Source organism: Pelobates fuscus, chromosome 1 (genome assembly GCF_036172605.1).
Source record: "Pelobates fuscus isolate aPelFus1 chromosome 1, aPelFus1.pri, whole genome shotgun sequence".
Classification (NCBI taxonomy): Eukaryota; Metazoa; Chordata; class Amphibia; order Anura; family Pelobatidae; genus Pelobates; species Pelobates fuscus.
The window spans coordinates 407,877,910-407,901,889 of NC_086317.1; the positions used below are offsets into that span (position 1 = coordinate 407,877,910).

The window sequence follows — 23,980 nt, forward strand, 5'->3', positions numbered from 1 at the left end:
TCTAGATTGTGTCCTTGTAATATTTAGTTAACCCCTTAAGGACCAAACTTCTGGAATAAAATGGAATCATGACATGTCACACATGTCATGTGTCCTTATTAAATTGATGTTAAGAAAGTCTACGATTTATATGTATATTTAATGTTTATATAATTCATAGTTACGTAGGCTAAGAGGCATGTGTCCATCAAGTTCAGTCTCTCTCACATCTGTTATTTTGCTGTTGATCCAAAATGCCCAGTGTGAAGCAGCTCCAATTTTGAAAGACTGGGGAAATAAAATTCCTTCTTGCCCTCAGAATGGCAGTCAGATTTATCCTTAGATCAAGAAGCTATTACCCTACAGTTTAAAAATTAAATCATTGTAAATTGTTATTGCAATTGTGCATCTAGTTGCTGTTTAAACACATGTACAGACTGATAAAAAAAAAAAAAAAAAAACACGTCTTTAAGCAGAGAATTGCACATCCTTATGGTTCTTACAGTTAAAAACAAAAAAAAAACACAAAAAAAAAAAACACTTTCCTTTGCCTTAGATTAAATCTCATAAATGTGTTTATAGGTATTAGAGTATGCAATTTAAGTGTTTGTTAATACAACATGCAAATGCTGGGAAGTTGTGATTGTCAGGTCTACAATATGTGTTAGATCTAAATGTCTCAAAGAAACGTTTGAGCAATCAATGGTCAGAAAAGTGATGACTCTACTAGCCGTAGGTAATCTAGACAGCTCTTGATAGCACTTCGTTAATGTGAAGATCTTAAAGAGTAAGCATGCTCATGCACACGAAAATATGGATGTATTTACTAAAATTCACCTTGTAATCCTAATGGCAAAATATATGCACACATAGTTAAATTCTCCAGATGATAACTAACAATTTCATACTTTCAAATTTAGAAAACAGCTTTAGGTTATATCTATCTGTATCTTACAATACATATAAATGAATATATATATACTCTATTAGTCAGATTAATTAAGCCTGTCAGCCCAGATGATTTAATATTGTAAAGTTATACAAGATAAAAAAAGAAAAAAAAGGATAGGGGCAGTGTAATTAACCATCTTTCACTACACTTTGGAAGCATATTATACAAGCAAAGAACTAGACGACACTTGACCAAAAAAAAAAATTAAAAAAAATTGAGGTTCTAAAAAGAGAAAAACATTTTTTTTAATAGTTCATATAAACCATAGGGCTCATTCACTTAACTCTTCTATATTCGTTCCTTGGCCATTTTAACAATAGTTTTGACATTTGCTTTAACAATGTTTAGTGAAAAGAGTTTTGCTTAACACCAGAATATTTTATACTATACAGTGAACTGAAATAAGCCATGGAAACAGCTTGGCTATTTTAGCCTAACTTTTTGCAATTCAGTTTTCTATCCACCATAATTGGAGATTTATTCACAAAAGTTATATTTTAAATAATATATTGCTCTCTTTTGAGAATAACTCCTGCTATGATGGAAATACAGTATAATAAATAAAAATATGTAATATTCCTTTATGACAAATGCCTGCTTCTAAACATTATAGAAGCATGATTATTTTACCCCTATAAGAACCACTGATGGCCTAGGACATCTGTTTAGGAATCCCATTCTAAAATGGAATGGCCTAGTCAAATAATGACTGCAGGCTTTATAGAGATAAAAGCAATCTCCTTACCGAGGTGGATGTTAAACTTCTATAACACCCACCAATCAGGACAAATCTACACCATGACACCAGCGTGTAAACAGAGTGATATTGCTATGGATGGAGAGCAGAAGGATCGCCTGTAGAAGGTCCACTCTGCTCTCCATGTCAATCAATTCTTCATCTATGCCAAAGAACTGATTAAGAGGTGAAAGAAAAACATTTTTTAAAAAAGGTCTTTCCCCAATCTATACATTTGCTAGCACAATTTGTAAATTAAATGTAATGCTATTTTCCAAGAGCATGAGTAGTTGGATAGGGGGGGGAGGTGGAAGGGTTGAATGGTGCATTTGGTATGCAGTTACAAATCTAGGACACTTTATCCTAAGGTGGAGATAGGGTCAATATAAATTTTACACTGGTGAGTAAATGGTAAAATTTAGGAATGACAAAAAAAAACCAAAAAAAAAGTTTAATTTTTTTATTTACAATTTCTTTTTTTTTTTCTCAGAAAAAATAAATCAAGTGTTTATTGCCAATACGCAAATAAAAGGAAAAAAACATACAAAATAGGACTACTTAAGTAGCATTCATGACACCTCATACAAAATACATTTTGGGCTAGTTAGTCCAGGACTCTTTTTGTAGAATGTGAGGACTCAAGACCAATGCATTACATATCTGCAGTAGCATGTCAACCTTTTGCAAGACTGCTGCTGCATTGTTAATTAGGTTATCATTTAAATATACTTAAATTTGCAGACTATATACAAGACTGGTAACAGAAATATGTTAAAAATCCACTAGGGAAGTGTATGAAATAATAAAATATTGATATTGGACTAGCTTACAGCTACTGGTAAAGAAAAGATATTGTTCTGTTCAGTTATGGTTTTACCTAATCAGAATGGGTGTTTTTGTGTTAAGGAAAGGCCCAAACGCAAAATCAGAAACTATACTGTACAAATATGTAATTAGAGGAATAAGGAATAAACAGATCAAGAGCTCTGCTTCTGACGCTTCCAGAAGCGTTTGACATCTGAGTGACCAGCTGGTGTTACAACCATTACACGTCTGGCAGGATTTTCAAAGACTAGTACACCAAGGTCCCGAGCGTAGTTTCTCAGAAGCTCAAAGTCCACCTGGGATAGGAACTGATTGTACAGGACACCTAAGAAAAGAGGAAACATAATTGGATCATTAGAAGAGCAGCCTATTTTAAATATGGGTCTAGAGAATTAATATGCAATAAAGAAAGCAAGCGAAAAACAAAATATATGCATTATTGAGTCAGCTATTTGGGACCATAATTTTTCTTATGTACCTTCAGAGAAACGAAGACGATCTCTCTCAAGTTCCCAAAGACGAATCTGGTCCGTGATTGTTGGGGGAAGTACTGGAGTCTGTAAGAAGACAATTCCAACATGAAAATACATCAGAATGTTCATGAAATGTTAGAAAAATTAAAAAAATGATGTTGCAATACATTGTGAATGTGTTCTTGACAGAAACTTATATCTCACCTGACTTAACATCACAGAATGAGCTCGCGTCCTCAAAAAATGGATTACCTATTTGAAACAAATAAAAACAAAGATAGCAAAACTTAGATTACTTAGTGTACGTTGCAGTCACTAATGGGGTAGAAAAACTAAAGTTTAACAGAGACAGAAATATGGGTTAATCCTAGCTGGACCTGGCACCCAGACCACTTCATTAAGCTGAAGTGGTCTGGGTGCCTATAGTGGTCCTTTAGGTGACAAATGTGTGAAAAAAAAACCCTGCAAAAAACACAAGAAAATAAAATATTGGAAGAGGTGTAGTTAAAGGAACATTATAGGGACAGGAACACAACCATGTATTCCTTAATATAGTACAATCTTACCTTAATTCCAGTCTGTTGGTACTGGCTCTACCCCTGATCTGCCTTCTTGACGGACATCATCAGAAGTAATAGGAAAGAATTGGATTGGCTGGGATTGTCAATTCTGATGATCTCACCCAAGGAGGTGGGCTAGGGGACGGAGCCAAACCCCACTCTTGCCAGTCAGCATCTTCTAATAGAGTTGTATTAAATCAATGCATCTCTATGAGGAAAGCTCAGTATCTCCATGCTGAGGCTGAAGACACTGAATTTCAGTGCATTTCAGTGCAGCAGAGCCCTAGGAAGCACCTCTAGTAGCCATCTGAGGAGGTGCCACTGGAGGTGTCCCTAGCCTGTAATGTAAACACTGCCTTTTTTCTGAAAAGACAGTGTTAACTGCAAAAAGCATGCAAGAATGGACTATACTCACCAGAACAACTACATTAAACTGTAGTTTTTCTTGTGACTATAGTGTCCCTTTAAGAACATTTTCCGACATAAAAGGGAAAAAATAGGAAAACAATTAGACAAACAGCCTACCAAGAGAACATACAGCTTTTATACATAACATCGTGTGTGTTTTATCTCATTTACCTGCTCAGCAGTGATGCCATTTCCGATAGCTTGTTGAACACTCTCACGAGTCACCTGTGCTACCACGAGGTTTGGAAAACGATAAAGCATCTCTGAGAAGAGAGCAATTAGGGCGATCTGCAGTTCTGAATCTGAGGACATTTTAAGAAATCAGAGTTCACATAGGGATGTCTATTATACTAAAGCACATAACTTTCAATAAAATTTACACACTATATACCTATGATACCAAGCAAACTGTAAATACATAACTGCTACAATTTAACAAACTGTTTTAGAGTCCAGTGACAGGGTATTATGATTCTGTGTGCATTTTATATGAACAACAGAAAAAGGTTAAGGCACTCCAAGGTTAAAGCATGCAATTTTATTTTAACCAAATGTCAAACAGCAATATTTCGACCGAAGAGGAGTTTCTCAAGCTTGAGAAAATTACGTACATTTTTGTAAGTGTTAAACTCAAGTAAAGGAAACATTATTCTGTATTGGTCCCTACATTTACTACGATTAACACTTGCATATGATCATCCAGGAACGTGGTTTGCTTGTGAACCACGGATATTTATCTACATGTTAGTGATGGAGGAAACCGGCACTGTCTTTTCTCTAGGTCTTGTGCTGGATCTGCTTTTTAAACCATCCAATGCTTATGAAGTCCTTGTGCAACTTCAATATTAGAAAAAACAACAAGGTTACGCAGACTGCTAGGCGAATGGGTAAAGACACAATAGAGGGGAGGCGTATTATTCTGTAGATGCTTCCCTATTGTGCAAATATGCAGTGGTCCAGTTAAAGCGGCACTGTTATGCCGAACTTGCCTTAGGTCCCCCCCCTTATTGTTATTTATGGTTCCCACCACTCAGGGGTGGGGGCCGGGGGGGGGAGGGAGGACGATAGGCCCCCCTCCTCTCTCTCATTATCCTTTAGGGCCCCCACCCGCCGCTCAGGGAGCCACTGCTCTCTGCCGCTTCTTAACTTTACATTTTATAAGGAGGGAGCTGCGCGCTGGTAGTAATGAACTAAACGAACAAACGAACACCGAAACACTGTTTGTTTGTTCGTCTGACTTTTCTATACATTTGTCTTTCTGACGAATGAATGAATAGATGAAATTCCCGTACGAGTGCCCAAGTGTTTAACTGGGCATGCGTGGGAATTTCACAGCGATATCTAGTGTGGGCAGATGACGTGTCCCACAGGGACTTCATCTACCCACACAAAGATGGCGGCGCCCATGACCTAGGTCCAGGCAGAAAATAAAGATAAAAAAATAGGTAATATGGGGGGCTTAGGGTATCAATTAGATGCAGTGTAGTTGGGAGGGTGGTTAAAAAAAACAGGATTCGGCCATGACAGTGCCGCTTTAAGCTCACATCTGATATGTGAAATGTTATTCATAGTTGGTGTTTCATGCAGTGTGCACTGCATACTCACTAGTACTGAGTTTTAATTTACCAATTGTGAGTCCTTGATATGCACTTCAATGTAAGGCTAACAAAAGTGATGAATACTTGTTATAGGATTTGAACACCATCTTAAAAACAATGTTTGAATGCCTTCTTGTTTAACTACAAATATGTCAGTCACGTAGTGTTTATTTTGGAAAGCAATCCTCGTTACTAACCTGTATACGCATATATCCTGTAATTTGTTTCCACAACAATAAAGCCTTGTTTATGGCTATCCACCGAGGTACCAGATACCCCAGATGCAAGGTTTATAGCCAGACGTGTGGGGTAGTAACGCCGAGATTTTCTCTACAAATAAAGACAGGATGCATTAAGCCGAGGCATTTGTATAACATATCTGAAAGTCAGCTGCCAACTGTCACTAATTAGTAATAGGTTACATCCTCTTTTTAAATACAATTCTACCACTATGATAGGGTAATACAGGGTTAACAACACGTGCTTCTCTTGGTAAATGTAGAAAAACTTGTTTCTACATTTTAACCCCTTAACACCGCAGCCAAATGTACAAGTTGTGAACAAAACAAAATGTAAACAAAACCTGGCATTTGCGCTATATGTCTGTCCAACCGTAATTCACCTCTTTCATATTAAATGCACCCCCCCTTATTATATATCATTTTATTCAGGGGAAACAGGGCTTTCATTTAATATCAAATATTTAGCTATGAAACATAATTTAATATAAAAAAAATGGGAGAAAAGAAGATTTTTTTTATTTTTTTAGTTCTACATGACATTCTAACTGTGAATGTCATAATACTGTTTGCTTTTACTGCAATAAAATACACATTTGTATTCAGCAAAGTCTCACATGTAAAACAGTACCCCATATGTACAGGTTTTATGGTGTTTTGGGAAGTTACAGGGTCAAATATAGCGTGTTACATTTAAAATTGAAATTCGCCAGATTGGTTACGTTGCCTTTGAGACTGTATAGTAGCCCAGGAAATAAATTTACATCCATAATGGCATACCATTTGCAATAGTAGACGACCCAAGGTATTGCAAATGGGGTATGTCCAGTCTTTTTTAGTAGCCATTTGGTCACAAACACTGGCCAAAGTTAGCGTTAGTATTTGTGTGTGAAAAATGCAAAAGACGCCAATTTTGTCCAGTGTTTGTGACTAAGTGGCTACTAAAAAAGACTGGACATACCCCATTTGCAATACTTTGGGTTGTCTACTATTGCAAATAGTATGCCATCATAGGGGTAATTTTCATTCTTGGGCTACCATAGGGTCATAAAGGCAACGTAAGCAATCTGGCGAATTTTAATGTGAAAAAAATGAAACACAAGCCTTATATTTGACGCTGTAATTTTTGAAAACACCATAAAACCTGTACATGAGGGGTACTGTTGTACTCGGGAGACTTCGCTGAACACAAATATTTGTGTTTCAAAAGAGTAAAAAGTATTGCAGCAATAATATCGTCCGTGTAAGTGCTGTTTGTGCGTGAAAAATGCAAAAAACGTCACTTTTATTGGCGATATCATCGTTGTAATACATTTTACTGTTTTGAAACACTAATATTTGTGTTCAGCGAAGTCTCTCGAGTAAAACAGTACCCCCCATGTACAGGTTTTATGGTGTCTTGGAAAGTTATAGGGTTAAATATAGTGCTAGCAAATTAAATTCCCTATACTTTCGGCATGGGTTGTCAGGCAGGTCCCGCTAATTGTAATTAATTATGATACCTAATTATGTAAAATTATTACATAAATATATGTGTAGAATTAATATATGTATATATATATACACATATGTGTATATATATATACGTATATATATATATATATATATATATATATATATATATATATAATTTTGTAAAATATTTTTATTTATATATAGGTAGGTATATATATATATATATATATATATATATATATATATATATATATATATATGTATATGTATATATATATAGTGATATATACGTATATATTTATGTATATAGATATATATTATTTCGTTCTACGTGTATTTTGATATAAATATATATATATTGATATCACAATACAGTTAGAACGAAATAAAACATCTATATATTTTTTCATATTTTATTTTTAATAATTTTTTTTATTTTATTTTTTTACGTATTTACATTTTTTTATATTATATATAAATATATATAACAATAATTATATATATATATATATATATATATATATATATATATATATATATTTAATCAGTATCAGTCTACGTGTAATTTGATAATATATATATATTAATATTAAAATACACCTAGACGGTATATGTGTGTGTGTATATATATATATATATATATATATATGATCTAAGTATATATATATATATATATATATATATTTTTTTTTACACTTATTTTAATTAATTTGAATTTGATTTCCAGCCAGCAGGGGGACTAACTGTCATTACAGTTAGTCCCCCTGCTGGCATTGCTGCAGCCAGCTATCCCGGCCATGTGATTGTGAGGTCCTCGCAAGGACCTCACTCTCACATGGCCCTGGGGGGCTGAAGAGAGCAGACGTGCCGCGGGGGGCTCCCTGGGAGTCCCCCCAACCGCGATCGCCGGCATGGGATCGCCGGCGACCGGGTAAGTAAAAAAAAAACGGAGGGCGTACTATTACGTCCTGCGGCGTTTAGAGCCGCTTTTAAAAGGACGTAATAGTACGCCCTCCGGTCTTAAGGGGTTAAACGTTAGACATTTAGAGTGTACCCAAGGCCCCCTAAAGTGTCATTTGAGAATTAAAAAAAATAAATAAATATATATATATATATATATATATATATATATATATATGTATATATATCTTTACATATTTTAGCAATCCAAATGAAAAAAACAAACAACAAGCTAATATATTGCTTACTGTTTAGGAGTCAAAATTATCTTTCCCCTCTTTGGGACAGAATTGGAAATCACAAGTTTGTCCCCTTCTTTTTGATAAACGGAAGTTACACAGGAGTATGAAATGTTCAAATGAAAGCCCTTTAAGTTTATGTAACCCATATAGCAGTCTTACACATATAACTTAATTTACTTATATAAATATATATAGAAAAAAACAAAAAACAAAATCTATAATTCGAATAGGTCCATGCTGCCTAGTATTCAAACTCTCAGCAGTGTGCATAAAATACCAACTCAAATATGAGGTAAATATTGTGACTAGTGTGAGTCATGGACAATGTTGAGGAAGTAAACATAAAAACGTTAATAAAATACATAGCCTTAGATTAACACTCTGGAACTGTAAAGCCATTTAGCTAACTGTGTGAAGAGTGTGTCTTCTTTTTTCATTTTACAAAAGAAACTGGCACTTTTATTAATACACTTTGTTACATTCCCTGGCTGTAAGACAACCGTTCTGTTATACTTCCTGGTTGGTTAGCTCAGTGGAGCTAAACTCAAGAGGAAGGCAACTGTCCAGAGCACCTGACTTGCAAAGATCTCTGATTGATCTGCATTAAGAAGTCTTTGGCCACAGAAAATGGGCTGTGGGGGAAGGGCTCGCAAAGGCTGCATACAAAAGATCTGCAAGCTGTTTTTAGACATTTATCCAATGAACATAATGCATACATGTTTTAATTGAAGGCATATCCACTAAGTATTTTTTCCCCTTTTTCTTAGGCAGTGTCCCTTTAAGATTTGCAAAATCAGTAGTTATGAATGTAAGCTATCTTTCCAATTTAATAAGAGAAATGCATATATCCACTATATACAGAAATGAATGCATTTTCAATATTCCCCATGTCATTTGGAACTCCATACTTTACCAGTAGAGATGATGCCAGCAGGAAGTTGTAGAAGTTCTGAATAGTCATTTATTATAACAAAGTATGTATATGGTTTTGTTTTCCATTTTGTCAACTACCTGCATCATGCATTTAGCACTACTCTTCTAATGGGAATATATTACATAATAATGCAATAAGATAATCACTACAAAGTAACATTTCATTATACTGTTACAATACCATGACTGCTCACCTTTCTCTGAAAAACCAGCCCGAATTCCCGAAGGTGCTGTAGAAAAGTCAGTAAGGAATCACTCATGCCTTCAACAGAATAATCCTTGTGAAATAGACAGTATAAAAAGGAAGTATATTAGGTTTGATGGATTATTTTCTACAATATATAGACTGATCAGCAACAACATTAAAACCACCTGCCTAATATTGTGTAGGTCCCTCTCGGGCTGCCAAGACAGCTCTGATGCATTGAGTCACGCACTGCACAAGACCTCTGAATGTGTCTTGTGGAAACTGGCACCAAGATATTAGCAGCAGATCCTTTAAGACCTGCAAGTTGCGAGGTGGGGCCTCCAAAGGTCGGAATTGTTGTTGCCATCTCTTCCCAACATAAACGATGCACACGCACCCTGACAATCCACTTAATCTAAAAGAAAATGTGCTCGTATCTCCAAAAGGCTTTTTGGTGGTGGACAGGGGTCATCATGGGCACACTAACCGGTCTGCAGCCCCATATGCAGCAAACTTCAATATAAGGCCAGCATTAAGTTTTTCAGGAATCTAAGTGACAGTAGCACTTTTGTGTGATCGGACCAGACGAAGCAGCCAATGCTCTCCACATGGTTCATTGAGCCTAGGGAACCAATGACCCTGATTCACTTGTCCTTCCTTGCACCACTTTTGGTAGGTACTTATCAGTGCATACCGGGAACATCCCACAAGACAACGATTTGTAGATGGTCTGACACAGTCGTCTAACCATCCCTTTTTGGCCCTTGTCACTCTGATCTTTTCGCCTGCCTAATTGTTCAGCATGAACACAAGAAATTCAAGTACTGACTGTTTACTTGTGCCCAATGTATCCCATCCCTTGACAGGTACCATTGTAATGATATAAACAATGTTATTTACTTCACCTTCCACTGGTTTTAATGTTGTGGCTGATCAGTGTACATCAAATGTGCATCACAAACATTCATCAACAAATATGCCCTTAAAATAAAATCTCATTAATCACAACACAAGCCATGCTGTAATAGGTCTTGATTATTGGTCTTACACAGACAGCCCCATTGTAAAGCATGCTTTTATTTTCCAAGCATTCAGATGTTTTGCAAATCACAACTCAGGTGTGGCTGCTGTCAATTCACCTTTCCCAATGTTGAAAAGCTTAGCTGGAACATGAAGGAGAGTATTTCCACCAAATTCATCCCACGACTCTACAGAATTTAAAAAAAAATTGTATTTATTTTTTAAAAAGCATCTAGACTTATAATCTAAAACAGAAAAAGTCACATGAAAATACATTGAACCTCCACCCCATCCCTTTCTTTAATGCATAATTGAGATGTGTGACAAAAGTAAACATACGCAACAATGAATAACCACTCATTTGCAGTATCCATTATTTCCAAAACCAATAAATCTCTGATATTTCATAAAGGCATACTCTGAATACCAAAACGTAAAGAACCAGTTTCGGTGTACAGATCTTGTTCCTACAGTCTCATTGTTCAATTCTCTACAGTTTAAGAGTTAAATCACTTTGTTTATGAAATCCTAGTCACAACTCCTGGCTGTAAACCATGGCTCCTGAGAGACTTTATAGTCTTCCTTATAGTATCTTTAAAGACTATAAAACCATATAAAGAAGACTTCTCAGCTCCTTGAAGCCAAACATTTTGTCGATCAATGGGCTGGTTTCATTCAAGTCAAGACACCAGCAGTAGCATTTTCAGGACATTGGGACTTAAGAACTTTTTCCATTAAGGAAGTACAAAGCACCATGGAAGCTGTAGTTAAAAAATAAAATAAAAAATCCGGTGATCTACCTTTTGGGCACCCCTTCACTAGTATGCAAGCTTATTGAGCAGGGGCCTCAACCCCTCTGTTACGGTGTGTCCAACTTGTCTAGTTACAATTACATGTTTATTAGTCTACCCATTGTACAGCGCTATGAATCTTGTTGACACTATATAAATAATCTTGTAAGTAATGCTTTGACTTTTTGAAACAAAAAGGGCTGCATCACCTGAACATGCATACATTATGCAAATCTTAACTCATCAGATGAGAGCAATCAGATGACACTCTCAGCCAATGAACTGGCCTTCAACTCTCTTCTGGGTGAGAGTATGTGGGGAATGGCATATGGCAGACCCCAGGTAAACAGATTGGCTACTTATATTGGTGGGGGGGTACCAGAGCACTCCTGGCACTATAACCACTATGGCATTCTATAGTGCTTATTGTTTTTGTTTTGTTTTTTTAGACACTTTAGGCACCATAACTCCTTAATCTCATTGAATTGGTTATAATGTCTAAATAACCCAGGCACTGTCCTTACATTCAGTATTCATTTTTTTAATGTTTTAAACGCTAAACAAGAATACCTGGCAACCCATCCTCTCTGTGCTGCTTGGGTTAATCAGGAAGCATTAGCCTAAGCAGCAGTAATTGGGCAAGAGTGTCAGCTGACTGCATTCAGACCATTAAAGCACCATTCAGGTATTAATTGGTATGGCAATATCTCTGTCTTAGCCATATCTCCAGTGGGGGTTGCGGTATAGGATACATGTAACCATTCAAAAATGGTTTAACACTACATAGGGTAACAGTTTTAGGGGACCAGGCACTATAACCAATTGAGATGAAATGGTTATAGAGCCTGCAGTGATCCCAATAAACATCACTCACCTCTGCTGTTTTCAGGTACTGAAGCATGAAGTACCATAGCTGGGATGCAGTATCTAAAAGTAAAAACTGAAATCCAGCTGATGAAATGCAAGGTGCTTCTCCAGATTCACTAAAAAACAAAACAAAAAAAAAAACACAAACACATTAGCAAATTTGTAGTGCAACAATATGAAACAGCAAGTGAGATTTAAAGGAATACGGCAAAACAAAAACTTATTTTAGTGTACTACTACATTTATCTAGGTTATCTTTTCGTGCCATGTTGCTATTGAATCTCTTTGCTAAATTAATGTTTTATTAATATGAGCGAAAGGGATACTATAGGCGTTAAAACAACTTTAGCTTACTGAAGCAGTTTTAGTGTATAGATCAAATGCAAAAAAAGATTCCAGGCACTCAAGTGTGAAAGCCGCAGGCAGAATTTTATTGGAGCAAAAAGAGCAGCAACGTTTCCTCCTTTACAGAGGTCATTGTCAAGCTTGACAAAGACCTCTGTGAAGGTCGAAACATTGCTGCTCTTTTTGCTCCAATAAATTCTGCCTGCGGCTTTCACACTTGAGTGCCGGGAAACTTCTTTTGTGTATTTAACTTGTTGGGATTGCTGGTCCTGCTCCAGAGCACCAGTGGCTGCTAAAAGGGATTGAGTGCGGTTCCTACAACTATCTTTGCAAATTAGTGTATAGATCATGCATCTGCAGTCTCACTGCTCAGTTCTCTGCCATTTAGGAGTTAAATCCCTTTTGTTTATGTTTATGTAGCCTTAGCCACACCTCCTCTGGCTGTAGCTCACACAGCATGCATGCAAAAATATGGTTTAATTTTCAATCAGATCTTTACATAAAGGAACAATATAGGGTCACAAAGACAAACATGTATTCCTGACCCTATAGTGTTAAAAACATGATCTAGCCCCCCTGACACGCCTAAATATAGTATAATCTTAAATTTACTCCAGTCTGCTGTTGCTGGCTCTGCCCCTGATCTGCCTGCTTGGCTGACAACATCAGAAGTGTTATTCAAAACCAATCACAATGTTTTCCCATAGGAAAGCATTGGATTGGCAAAGATTGCCAAGTAGGCAGATCAGGGGCAGAGCCAGCACTATCCAAACACAGCCCTGGCCAATCAGCATCTCCTCATAGAGATGCATTGAATCAATGCATCTGTATGAGGAAAGTTCAGTGTGTCCATGCAGAGGGTGGAGACATTGAATGTCACAGCACAGCCCTAGGAAGCACCTCTAGTAGCCATCTGCTGAGTGGCTAGTGGAGGTATTCCTATGTTGTAATGTAAACACTGCCTTTTCTCTAAAAAACAAAACAAAACAAAAAACAGTGTTTACTGCAAAAGGCCTGAATTGAATGATTATACTCACCAGAACAAATACAACAAGCTGTAGTTGTTCTGGAGACTATAGTGTCCCTTTAACTTTACTCTTAACTCTGTAAATTAACATAAACACACACAGGAGGCTACTGCAGGCTTTAGCAGACCATTAAAGCAGGAGATAAGAAATTCTAACAGAAACAATGTGCAAAAAAGTTTAAGTATTAGATCACGATTTACAGGAAGTGCTTACAAAGGCTGTGTGAGTAACATACAGGGAGGTGTGGCTGGGGCTGTATAAACAAATCAATTTAACTCCTAAAAGGCAGAGATTTCAGCAGTGAGACAGCATGGGCATGATATATACACCATAACTGCTTCATTAAGCTAAAGTTATATCGGTGCCTATATCCCTTTAACTCAGACAACATGTTTGCAGTTTTGACATCGTATGCACATACATACTTTTTCTGCCTTTGAGCAGCTTTTAAATATGTTTTACTTAGATGTATCATAGCCATTACCTTTTCATGAGACCAGCTTGTATAAGAAGTTGAGCCAAGTCTTGGCTAACAGCAGCACTTGGTGATCCAACCATAAAATGTAAAATTACCTTTTATAGAAACAAAACAAAATCAGATAAAAAACAAAACAAAACACATTTTTCAAAAAACAAGCCAGTAAAAGTCTAGATTTTCTCCTTCTTAAAACTAAAATAAATGTTGTAACACCTACAGATGGACTACACCCAAAGACTACTTGCACTGTGGTGCTTATGGGGCTTAAAGTGTCCTTGGAAATAAATCATCAGGTTTTATATTTCATTTATTTTAACATGAAAGTACAAATCCATTACTCCCACTACACACCGTGTTAAATAGTTTTAAAACTAACTCTTTACATTTTAATTTATTTTTATGTATACTTTACCTCCCATCTCTCCTCTGCATATTTATCCAAAGAAAGTACACCCTTCCCATGTTTATCTGGTCCCAGCAGGCTTCCGTCATCAGCCCAAGCTTTGCCTCTGACAAAACAAAACAAAAAACACTGCTATGTAAAAGCAAGCACAGAAACCCATTTAACCCGTATACAAATAGCTTATGTAGTGATTTGTTTTGCATTTGCCGTCTACACCAGACCAAAATTGACATCTGCCTGCAGAAGTGAGTTGAAATGTGTGTTGGCAGCAATATCATGCAACATTAGTATTATACAATTTTACTTCTCCTGATTCTTGACTCCAGGGAGGAGTTAGTGCAGTTCTACTACTTACCCACCCAAAAGAGCAATTTTAAGATTTTCTCTGAAAATTGGATTTAAGATTAATCCTTGCAGTCCACCAGGTAGTTGCTGTGTATGCCATAATCTCAGCCCAGATAGAACTTGTGTATTTTCCTCATGTTCCCTAATTAGAAGGGAAAAAAATGAAAATGGAATGGAGGGAAACAAATGCTACATTTTCTTTTTACTTCATATTAATTTATAAAGCAAAGTAATGCATGCTCAGCATTGACTCACAAACATGCCTGCATGTAAGTGAGCAGCAGTGTGAAAGAGAGAGAAAACTAATAGAAGTATGTGTACGTTTTTCCTCAAGAGGTTTTACAATTATTTTGTATTTTTAACTACTGAGTAAAAGTATATTGAATATTACAAGATATCAAGGGTGCATATTTTTTTAACCCCTTAAGGACCAAACATCTGGAATAAAAGGGAATCATGACTTGTCACAAGGGGTTAAAGAAACGATAAGAAAAAAAAAAAAAAAACAGAGAAACCCATGATAGGGGTTTGGAACATGTGAGATTCTTTCTGAACCAGAGACAATGTCGTGATGATCTCCATGCAACCTTTGTAGTACGTCTCTTAGAATTTATTCTGTTACATAACTACCACCAAATTCTACCACCAGGTGAGAGGTACTGCTATGGGGACGGCTTGTGCCCCCTCATATGCAAACCTCCACCTGGGCTGGTGGGAACGGCAGATTTTTTCATCTGATGATCTGAAAGAGTATCTCCCTAAGATCCTATGGTGGGGCCGCTACATCGACGATGTGCTGTTGGTATGGCAGGGGACCCCACAAGAATTCATAGACTTAGTGAGATGCTTGAATCAGAATACTGAAAACCTCAGATTAACTTCCGAATTTGGGGGACGTACTATTAATTTCCTGGACATTACCATCTCCATTGAGGTAGATGGGACTGTCCACTCTACCCTCTTTAGGAAACCAACCGCAACGAATTCCCTCCTGCACTGGAGAAGTTATCACCCTAGGCCCCTCAAGGAGGGGATTCCGGTTGGCCAATATCTTAAGCTTTGCAGAAATTGTAGCGACCTGACTTTAAGGTACAAGCGAGCCAACTCCGTATTTTCTTTAAAGAGAAAGGTTATCCAAACCGCTGCATTAAAAAGGCATATAAAAGAGCGCTTGGAACTGCAAGAAGTGAACTTCTCTGTGATCGACCAACCAACAGAGAATCCGACAATAAAGGCAACATTCGTATGATTGCTACATACGATACAGTAAGAAAATGTCTGGATAGATTCTGGCCAATCTTGCTGGATGATGTCCATTTAAAAGAGGTTATAGGTCCACGCATCAATATCACTGCCAGAAGGGGGCGCAATATTCGCGATTTACTAGCACCAAGCCATCTGTCCATTAAACCACCCCTGAGAGACACTTGGCTAGGCAAACCACCTTGTGGCTCCTACGGCTGCGGCAGATGCGTGGCCTGCAAATATATCTTGAAAGAGTCCAAAACAGTGAGTGATAGTACAGGTCAGCTCTCAATTAAAATTAAGAACTTTTTTAATTGCAATACACGGGGTCTCGTGTATTTACTTTCATGCTCCTGCGGACAAAAATATGTAGGCAAAACGTTCAGAGCCTTTAAAGAGCGAATTTTGGAGCACGTGAGATCACCCAAATATCGCCTTGAGACACCCATTTCACGACACCTTATAGAAAATCATCATGGTGATCCTAGCAATTTGAAATTCTGTGGCCTGGAATGGGTCAAGAGACACCCGAGACGTGGTGACTATGACCGACTACTTAGACAGAGGGAGTCTAGATGGATTTTTAGACTGAAAACATTACAACCTCTTGGTCTCAACGAGGGGTTCTCGTTTGCTCCGTTTATTTAATCCTAAACTCCATTTAAATCAATGTAGCTTTTATACATGTGTCTGTACATTAATAGCTAACAGCACATAGACTCTTTGATGTATTTGAGATTTGTCCATCTACTGTACATAACTACTAATATTCTAGGCACCAATTCACTGTCCACCCTATCGATTTTTCTAAAACCTCAGACACGGCTACAGTGAGAGGCAGGGTTTAGTGAGAGATACAGGGTTTCTAACAGATGTTTTGACGTTTATATGTTACCATGGTCTCTCTGTATACCTATCGCTAGCCATCCGTTTCTACTATTATTTATTTATTTTCTTTTTTACTTTTTTCAGCATGTTGGAAACATTTTTTGTTCCATATTAAGCTATGTATTGTCTAATACCTATGAGAGAACAAGTCTACACTGAATTTTGTTTGGTTTGATTGAGATAATTTTACTTCTATTACCTGCCTGTTTTATAGATTATTTTATTATTTTCCCATTTATGTAGCTTTTATCTCCTCCCCCCTCTTAGCCTTTTCCTTCACTTACTATTACTTTTGACTACCCATTAGTGTCAGATAACTATTTAGTTAATTATCAATTTTCATTATACACTCTATATAATTCTGACTCTATTGGTATGTCTATGTGTATTTTTCCCACCAGGGGGCGCCCGCATGAACAGTCTAATGCTATTACCAGACTGTTACAATCTTGAGGGGTCTGCGCATGCGCAGCGTTATGTACGCGCATGCGCGACCATTTCCGGGTTTCGGCTGTATGCCATGTTTCGGTACGTCCTCCTGACACATCCTATTGGCGCTGCACGTTTGTCCAAGCCAATGGGCGCATGAACGCTATGGCGGGGAACCTATTTAAGGAGGTAAGGGGGTGTAGAGGGGGCTGTGCTGGACTACCCTCATCGTTATGAGCCCTTGAGAAAGGCGTAATTTTTCGCCGAAACGCGCGTTGGGCTATGGGTATTTAATAACTTTTTGTTTCACATACTTAGCATTCTGCTTCTGGTAACCTAGTTACCACTATATGCTATACAATAGCAGGGATTCCATTTATACTTTACTTTGCCGGCAGAACCCCTGCTATTCACAAAGCAGTTTGCTATTACTTATGATTATCTCCTATTCATCCTTTTGTTTCCAATATACTTACCTCTTCCTGTCCTTTCGATTTCTCACAGCTTGAGACATTTTTTAGGGATAGTTTGAATTGGTATAATCTATACCTAGGTGTAAGATCCTGGTCTGTACCTTAGGATCACGCTTCACCAGGGGAACTTTAGGTTTTTATACGTTTCTTTCCACTTATTTGGAAAGTTTGATATACACACCGGCCCTTTCTCTATATATATTCGTTGATGCAGTTGGCTGTTTTTTGCTGTTAACTTTTGATTATACTATGGCCACTATCACTACTTTTCAAGACCCACTGTATCAATTTATCTAGTATACGAAATTTGAGGCTGGAGTCTATATCTTTAACTGTGTGTGTGTTCTTTGTCCATATTGACTGTTTGATCAGTCCAATGTACCTAGGCAAGTGGTGCTACCTTTACTAATTACTTATTAAACGTGTTTATTATTTTTCTTGTGGTTTGCACCGTGTCTATGATACATTTTTAATGTGATTTATATATATATTGCTCCACTGGGGTACTGGCTATGTAGGGATTTACTCTCTGGTTAGGAGAGTTTTCTCCCTCATTTCCTTTCATTTTTTCTTGATTGAACACCATTAAACATCCCCAAAACCTGCTATGTGTAAAATCCATCCAGTATTAATGCCATTAACCAGAAAATTAAACTAAAGACAACATCTAAAGACTTTCAATAAATACAGACTACTATGGTTTTCTCGAAAATCATATGTATGTAAATTTTAAAAGGATGTTTAAGCAAACTTTATTTTAATGGTGATATGCGCCAAATATAATCCCTTAGTTCAAATACTCTACACAGACACCATGAACAGATATTTCTGATAGGGGCAGCATGTCTCACTTGAACACTTTGAAAAGAATGTGAATGAAGGAAAACTGATGTTCCACACTGCAATCACGCAGTAACTTATAAATACAAGATTGATATTACATGAAAATAAGTAAAAATTGATTTTGTTTCTAACAATAATACATACTGAAACTGCACACATATTGACATTATGGATTTGTAAGTATAACTTACTTAAAATTTTCCTTTTTCACCCACAATGCGACAGCAGCTTGTGGTAAGGGCTGTTCCAGAAATAACATACGCATTACATAATTCTTAGCAAGGCCTGGGAGCTCCCTACAAATTTAAAAAACGTTGAGTCATTAATATTAAATGCATGTTAATTCTCTAAAAGAGACAAATGTGTTTAATAATAACAGTCATACATTCCTTGTGAATACATGTAGCACCTAGATCGTTTAAAGAAACTATAAATTCCCTGCCATTACTGAGATCTGTCGCCCCTGCAAAAATGGCAACATTATTTTTACTTACCTGTGCCGAGTCACAATCCTTTCATCATCATCTTCTCGTAGAGAAGCATTGTGTATAAGAAGTGCATGCGCACTAAGAACTGGGCTCCTGCAATCACATTGAATCCAATGCTTCTCTATGAGAAGCATCAGAGTCAACGTTTGCATGCGTTTAATGAGTCTGACTCTGTTCTCGCAGGGGAAGCATCATCTATTGGCTGTCGGGAAGACAACCATTAGAGATGTGTCCAAAATGACAATTTGTTTACATTGCAGGACACAAATTACAGGGCCACCGCATTCAGACCAACTCATTGAGAAGAATACACCTATGTCTGCATAAGAATTACCTGTCGTCATGAACATAAACATTAATCAAAATAATTTGATGGTAATTATTATAGCTTATACGTATACATGCTAGAGTGCCACACCAAGCTTTATAAGAAAATACACTGAGAGCACAGGGTCTAATCATAGAACCCATGACGTGGGTAGGAAGAAGTGCACTATAATAAAGCTGGAAGCTCTGCATACAAGGTAAAAATATTGGATACCTTTACGCAAATAAGGAGTGTACATAGAAAGGCAGTGATATACAGATATTGAATAACTGAATATACCTAAAAACAGCCAAACATGTTGCAGGATGATTGTACAATCGATCAAGTACTCCTGGGCTCAGCTCTTGGAGAAATTCATGTAGATCCTTACACTTCAGCTGTACGCGCTGGAGCTTCATCCTGTAAATGCACAAATGATACAAGTTAAAGGGACACTATAGTCACCAGAACAACTACAGCTTATTGAATTTGTTCTGGTAAGTAGAATTATTACCTTCAGGGTTTTTGCTGTAAACACTGACTTTTCAGAGAAAATGCAGTGTTTACATTGAAGCCTAGTGATAGCTTCACTGGCCACTCCTCAGATGGCTGTTAGAGATCCTTCCTGGGTCATGGCTGCCTAAAATGCATCCAAACATTCAGTATCTCCTCCGTCTGCAAGCAGACACTGAACTTTCCTCATAGAGATTCATTGATTCAATTAATCTCTATGAGGAGATGCTGATTGGCCAGGGCTGGGTTTGAATCATGCTGGCTCTGCCCCTGAAATGCCTCTTTGTTAGTCTCAGCCAATCCTATGGGGAAGCACTGTGATTGGATCAGGCTACCACTTCTGATGATGTCAGCAGACTGCTTGTTGTTTTTGAGGCAAACAGCATGCAGAGTTACAGCTTCTGGCATGAATACAGTAAGATGTTGCTAGATTTATGGAGGCATGAGGGGCTAGATGGTGGTTTTAACACTATAGGGTCAGGAATACATGTTTGTGTTCCTGACCCTATAGTGATCCTTTAAAGGGAGGCTATAATCACCAGAACTACTACAGCTTAACATGTCATGATTCCCTTTTATTCCAGAAGTTTGGTCCTTAAGGGGTTAATGTAGTGGTCCTGGTGTCTCTTAGGAGGGAAAAGGCAGTGTTTACATTGCTGCCTAGGTATACCTCTCATACTGTCTAGTCATGCTGAACGTTCCCCATAGAGATGCACTAATTCAATGCTCTCTATGAGGAGATGCCGATTGGCGTTTAGTCGCTCATGCACAATAACCTCCCAATGCTTTTCTGTAGGAAAGCATTGAATTGACTGAGATCATCAAACTGATCATCTTAGCCGTGGCAAAACCAGCGCGGTGTGGGAGAAAATATAAGTAAAATCACCTTCAATCTCCACGGAAAGGGTGGTGAGGGACCTAAACAGCAATTCCTGACACAATAAATTAACACTGTTAGATTAAAAAGGTATATATTTTTAATGTTGGAGTGTTCCTTAACTGTCATAGTATCCCATCTTGAAAGTATGAAAGTCTACTGGTTGTTATATTTCTTATTTGTTGGTGGATGCTTATGCACAAATGAATGTGGTAGGTATAAACAAATATATATGAATAAAGGAAACAAATTTAAAAAAGGTAATACATATATTTCAAGATACTCACTTAAACTTGCCTTCTTATTTTTTTAATTTAACATGGAATTGATCTCAAGCATTCATATTGCTAAAAGTGTCCATGAAAATTAAATACAAGGAGTAATTATCCGTCTTCACTTAGCACTGGTTACTTTATAGGACATTTTGATCTACCTGTAAAATAAACGATAGTTAAAATGCATTTCCTTTATGATCAGTCACTTAAATACACATGAATACAACATACAAATATGGCAGCAGTTCAGATATTCCAAGGATATAAAATATGTATCGTCCAGACGCCTGGAACATGCAGATCCTGACGCCGGGCAGGCATTTTATTTGTGAGTTTAGATCTGCCGCGGGAAAACCTCAAGGTTGCCAGAGGGAGGACAGTGTTAGGGGCAGGAAGTGTGAACATTATTCTCCCTTGCCGAACTCCCAGTATGCACTCTAACTCAGTGAATTCTGGAACGGCAAAGAGCAGAATAACTGAGGTCCATGTAAAGAGGAATGTGCTCCATGTATTGTGTGATGACGTCAAATTGTGACAACCTCCAATGATCTAAGCAAGTTCCTTTAGTTGCGGTCACTCTAACAGTTGTGACATGGTTTACGTTAAATTTAACCACTGTCATTTCTTTGAATCAATGTTATATTATACATTGACAAAAAAAAAAAAAAAAGGAACTAGACTGGACCAAAATCACATTATGATAAAATTGATTGTCATACTTAGAATGTCCCTTTTTGATTCACGAAAACAAACGAAAAAGTCGTCACTTATTTGGGAAAAATTCTCCAAAAGCGCTTTTGTCACAGCTCGGGTATTTCAGCGTGAATTTTGCAGTTAGGGTTTTAATTCACTACAATTCAGATATCATACATTATTCATATAGCACCAACGTATTTCGCAGCACTTTACGTTATTATAAAAGGGGGACATTTAAAAAATAAATGAGACAATTACAAAATTTTACAGGAACAACAAGACCTTGCTCAAACGAGCTTACAGTCCAGATAGACCCTTCTGTGTGCAGTTTTTGGTTGCTTGTCATTGTACCTGCATTGCTGCTTGGTGAGTGAATTCAAGGGCCATTTATATTGGACGGACTGATATTCCCATATGTGTTCCCATGTACATAACACAGTGCCAAGCATGTTTCCCTTTCCTGCACACACAGCCTAACAAGGCGATATAGCTATTGTTACCAGCCAGGGACATGTACTATAGTTGCCACCATTACCAGCTTTCCGTGTTCTGAAGATATGGCCGAGATGTATTCATAACAACAGACTCAGAAAGGCATAGTCTGGATACGAGGTCCAGCTGCGCATGCGTGGACCACTAGTCGGTCGCACACGAGTGGTTTGCGTACACCCGGCGAGTGTGCGTCGTACGTAAGAACAGGCGCAAGCGCAGTTACTTCGTGGAAGCCGACGTCGAGGGCGCCGTGTTTACCACTGCGCATGCGCAAACGGAGCCCGTGTTCTATCAAAAAACCCTACCCCGTGAAAATTCCCTACCTCGTCACTTCCGGTGACGCAGACGCACAGGAAGTGACCCTCATCCAATGGAGGAAGAGGGTGTGCGCCGCCGCGCAGGCGCACAACAACTAGGCTAGGTAGGGATTTTTCACGGGGTAGGGGATATTAACGCCACAGTGCGCACGCGCGGCAAAGTACTCCCGTCGGAGGTACAGCGCGCGTGCGCACTAGTGGCAAGGGAGCTCTTCACAAACCGCGCGTGCGCATTATAGGGGTAGGGAATTTTGATGGCTATTAGCCCTGTGAGATCTCCCTACCCCTATACTGCGCATGCGCGAACTCTGATCGTCGGATTAAAGCCTCTCCCTGCTCCCAACACTCTCAGCCATCCAAGATTGAGGGTGAAGTATGGTGGGACGGTGGGTGTTTATGTGCATTATATTGGGGGGGTCTGTACAGTATGGGGGGGTAAAAATAGAAGGTGTATACAATAGGAACAATATAAAAGTGTGATAGCTATAGTGCATACCCCCCCATACTGTACAGACCCCCCCAATACTGCGCAGCCCCCTATTATACTGCGCAACCCCCCATACTGTACAGACCCCCCCAATACTGCGCAGCCCCCCTATTATACTGCGCAGCCCCCCTATTATACTGTACAGACCCCCCAATTCTGCGCAGACCCCCCCAATATAATGCACATAAACACCCACCGTCCCACCATACTTCACCCTCAATCTTGGATGGCTGAGAGTGTTGGGAGCAGGGAGAGGCTTTAATCCGACGATCAGAGTTCGCGCATGCGCAGTATAGGGGTAGGGAGATCTCACAGGGCTAATAGCCATCAAAATTCCCTACCCCTATAATGCGCACGCGCGGTTTGTGAAGAGCTCCCTTGCCACTAGTGCGCACGCGCGCTGTACCTCCGACGGGAGTACTTTGCCGCGCGTGCGCACTGTGGCGTTAATATCCCCTACCCCGTGAAAAATCCCTACCAAGCCTAGTTGATGTGCGCCTGCGCGGCGGCGCACACCCTCCTCCTCCATTGGATGAGGGTCACTTCCGGTGCGGCTGCGTCACCGGAAGTGACGAGGGTAGGGAATTTTCACGGGGTAGGGTTTTTTGATAGAACACCCGCACTTGTATGGGTGGTATGGATGGAAATTGAAAAGTAGTTTTTTTTTCTTCTTCTGAATAAAGTATTATAGCAAAATAATAGTAATGTCGTTAATATAGATATCTGAAAATTAATTTAGAAAATATTATATTTCTAGGTTTAGTGTAGTTTGACTCCTGTTATGATCTTATTGCTAATATAATAGTATGTAACTATCGGGGATTGA

The 23,980-nt window shown here is 38.2% G+C and overlaps 1 protein-coding gene across 2 annotated transcripts; it reads right to left on the minus strand.

The window, feature by feature from the left end:
• Nucleotides 1-2,114: 2,114 nt before the first annotated feature.
• On the minus strand, nucleotides 2,115-22,603 carry GTF2H4 (general transcription factor IIH subunit 4). Of its 2 annotated transcripts, none has more exons than XM_063428197.1 (15): nucleotides 22,394-22,603; nucleotides 21,185-21,320; nucleotides 19,798-19,917; nucleotides 18,894-18,998; nucleotides 14,835-14,966; nucleotides 14,489-14,585; nucleotides 14,083-14,171; nucleotides 12,233-12,341; nucleotides 10,687-10,755; nucleotides 9,555-9,638; nucleotides 5,729-5,861; nucleotides 4,105-4,235; nucleotides 3,170-3,217; nucleotides 2,971-3,049; nucleotides 2,115-2,817 (listed from the first exon to the last, which is right to left on the minus strand). In XM_063428197.1, the coding sequence occupies exons 3-15, from the start codon at nucleotides 19,914-19,916 to the stop codon at nucleotides 2,645-2,647; spliced, it is 1,368 nt and encodes a 455-aa protein (XP_063284267.1). In that variant the 5' UTR covers nucleotide 19,917; nucleotides 21,185-21,320; nucleotides 22,394-22,603; the 3' UTR covers nucleotides 2,115-2,644. The 2 variants fall into 2 exon arrangements, with proteins under 2 accessions (XP_063284267.1, XP_063284263.1); XM_063428193.1 differs by having other exon boundaries at nucleotides 21,175-21,320.
• Between the last annotated feature and the right edge of the window lie 1,377 nt (nucleotides 22,604-23,980).

Excerpts from the sequence above, each read along its gene's own strand:
- GTF2H4 (XM_063428197.1), bottom strand. The coding sequence starts at position 19,916 with ATGAAGCTCCAGCGCGTACAGCTGAAGTGTAAGGATCTACATGAATTT. Across the intron at positions 9,639-10,686 it reads GCTTTTCAACATTGGGAAAG|GATTATTCTGTTGAAGGCAT; the intron begins GTGAATTGACAG and ends CTATTTCACAAG. Across the intron at positions 5,862-9,554 it reads GGCTGGTTTTTCAGAGAAAG|AGAAAATCTCGGCGTTACTA; the intron begins GTGAGCAGTCAT and ends CTTTATTTGTAG.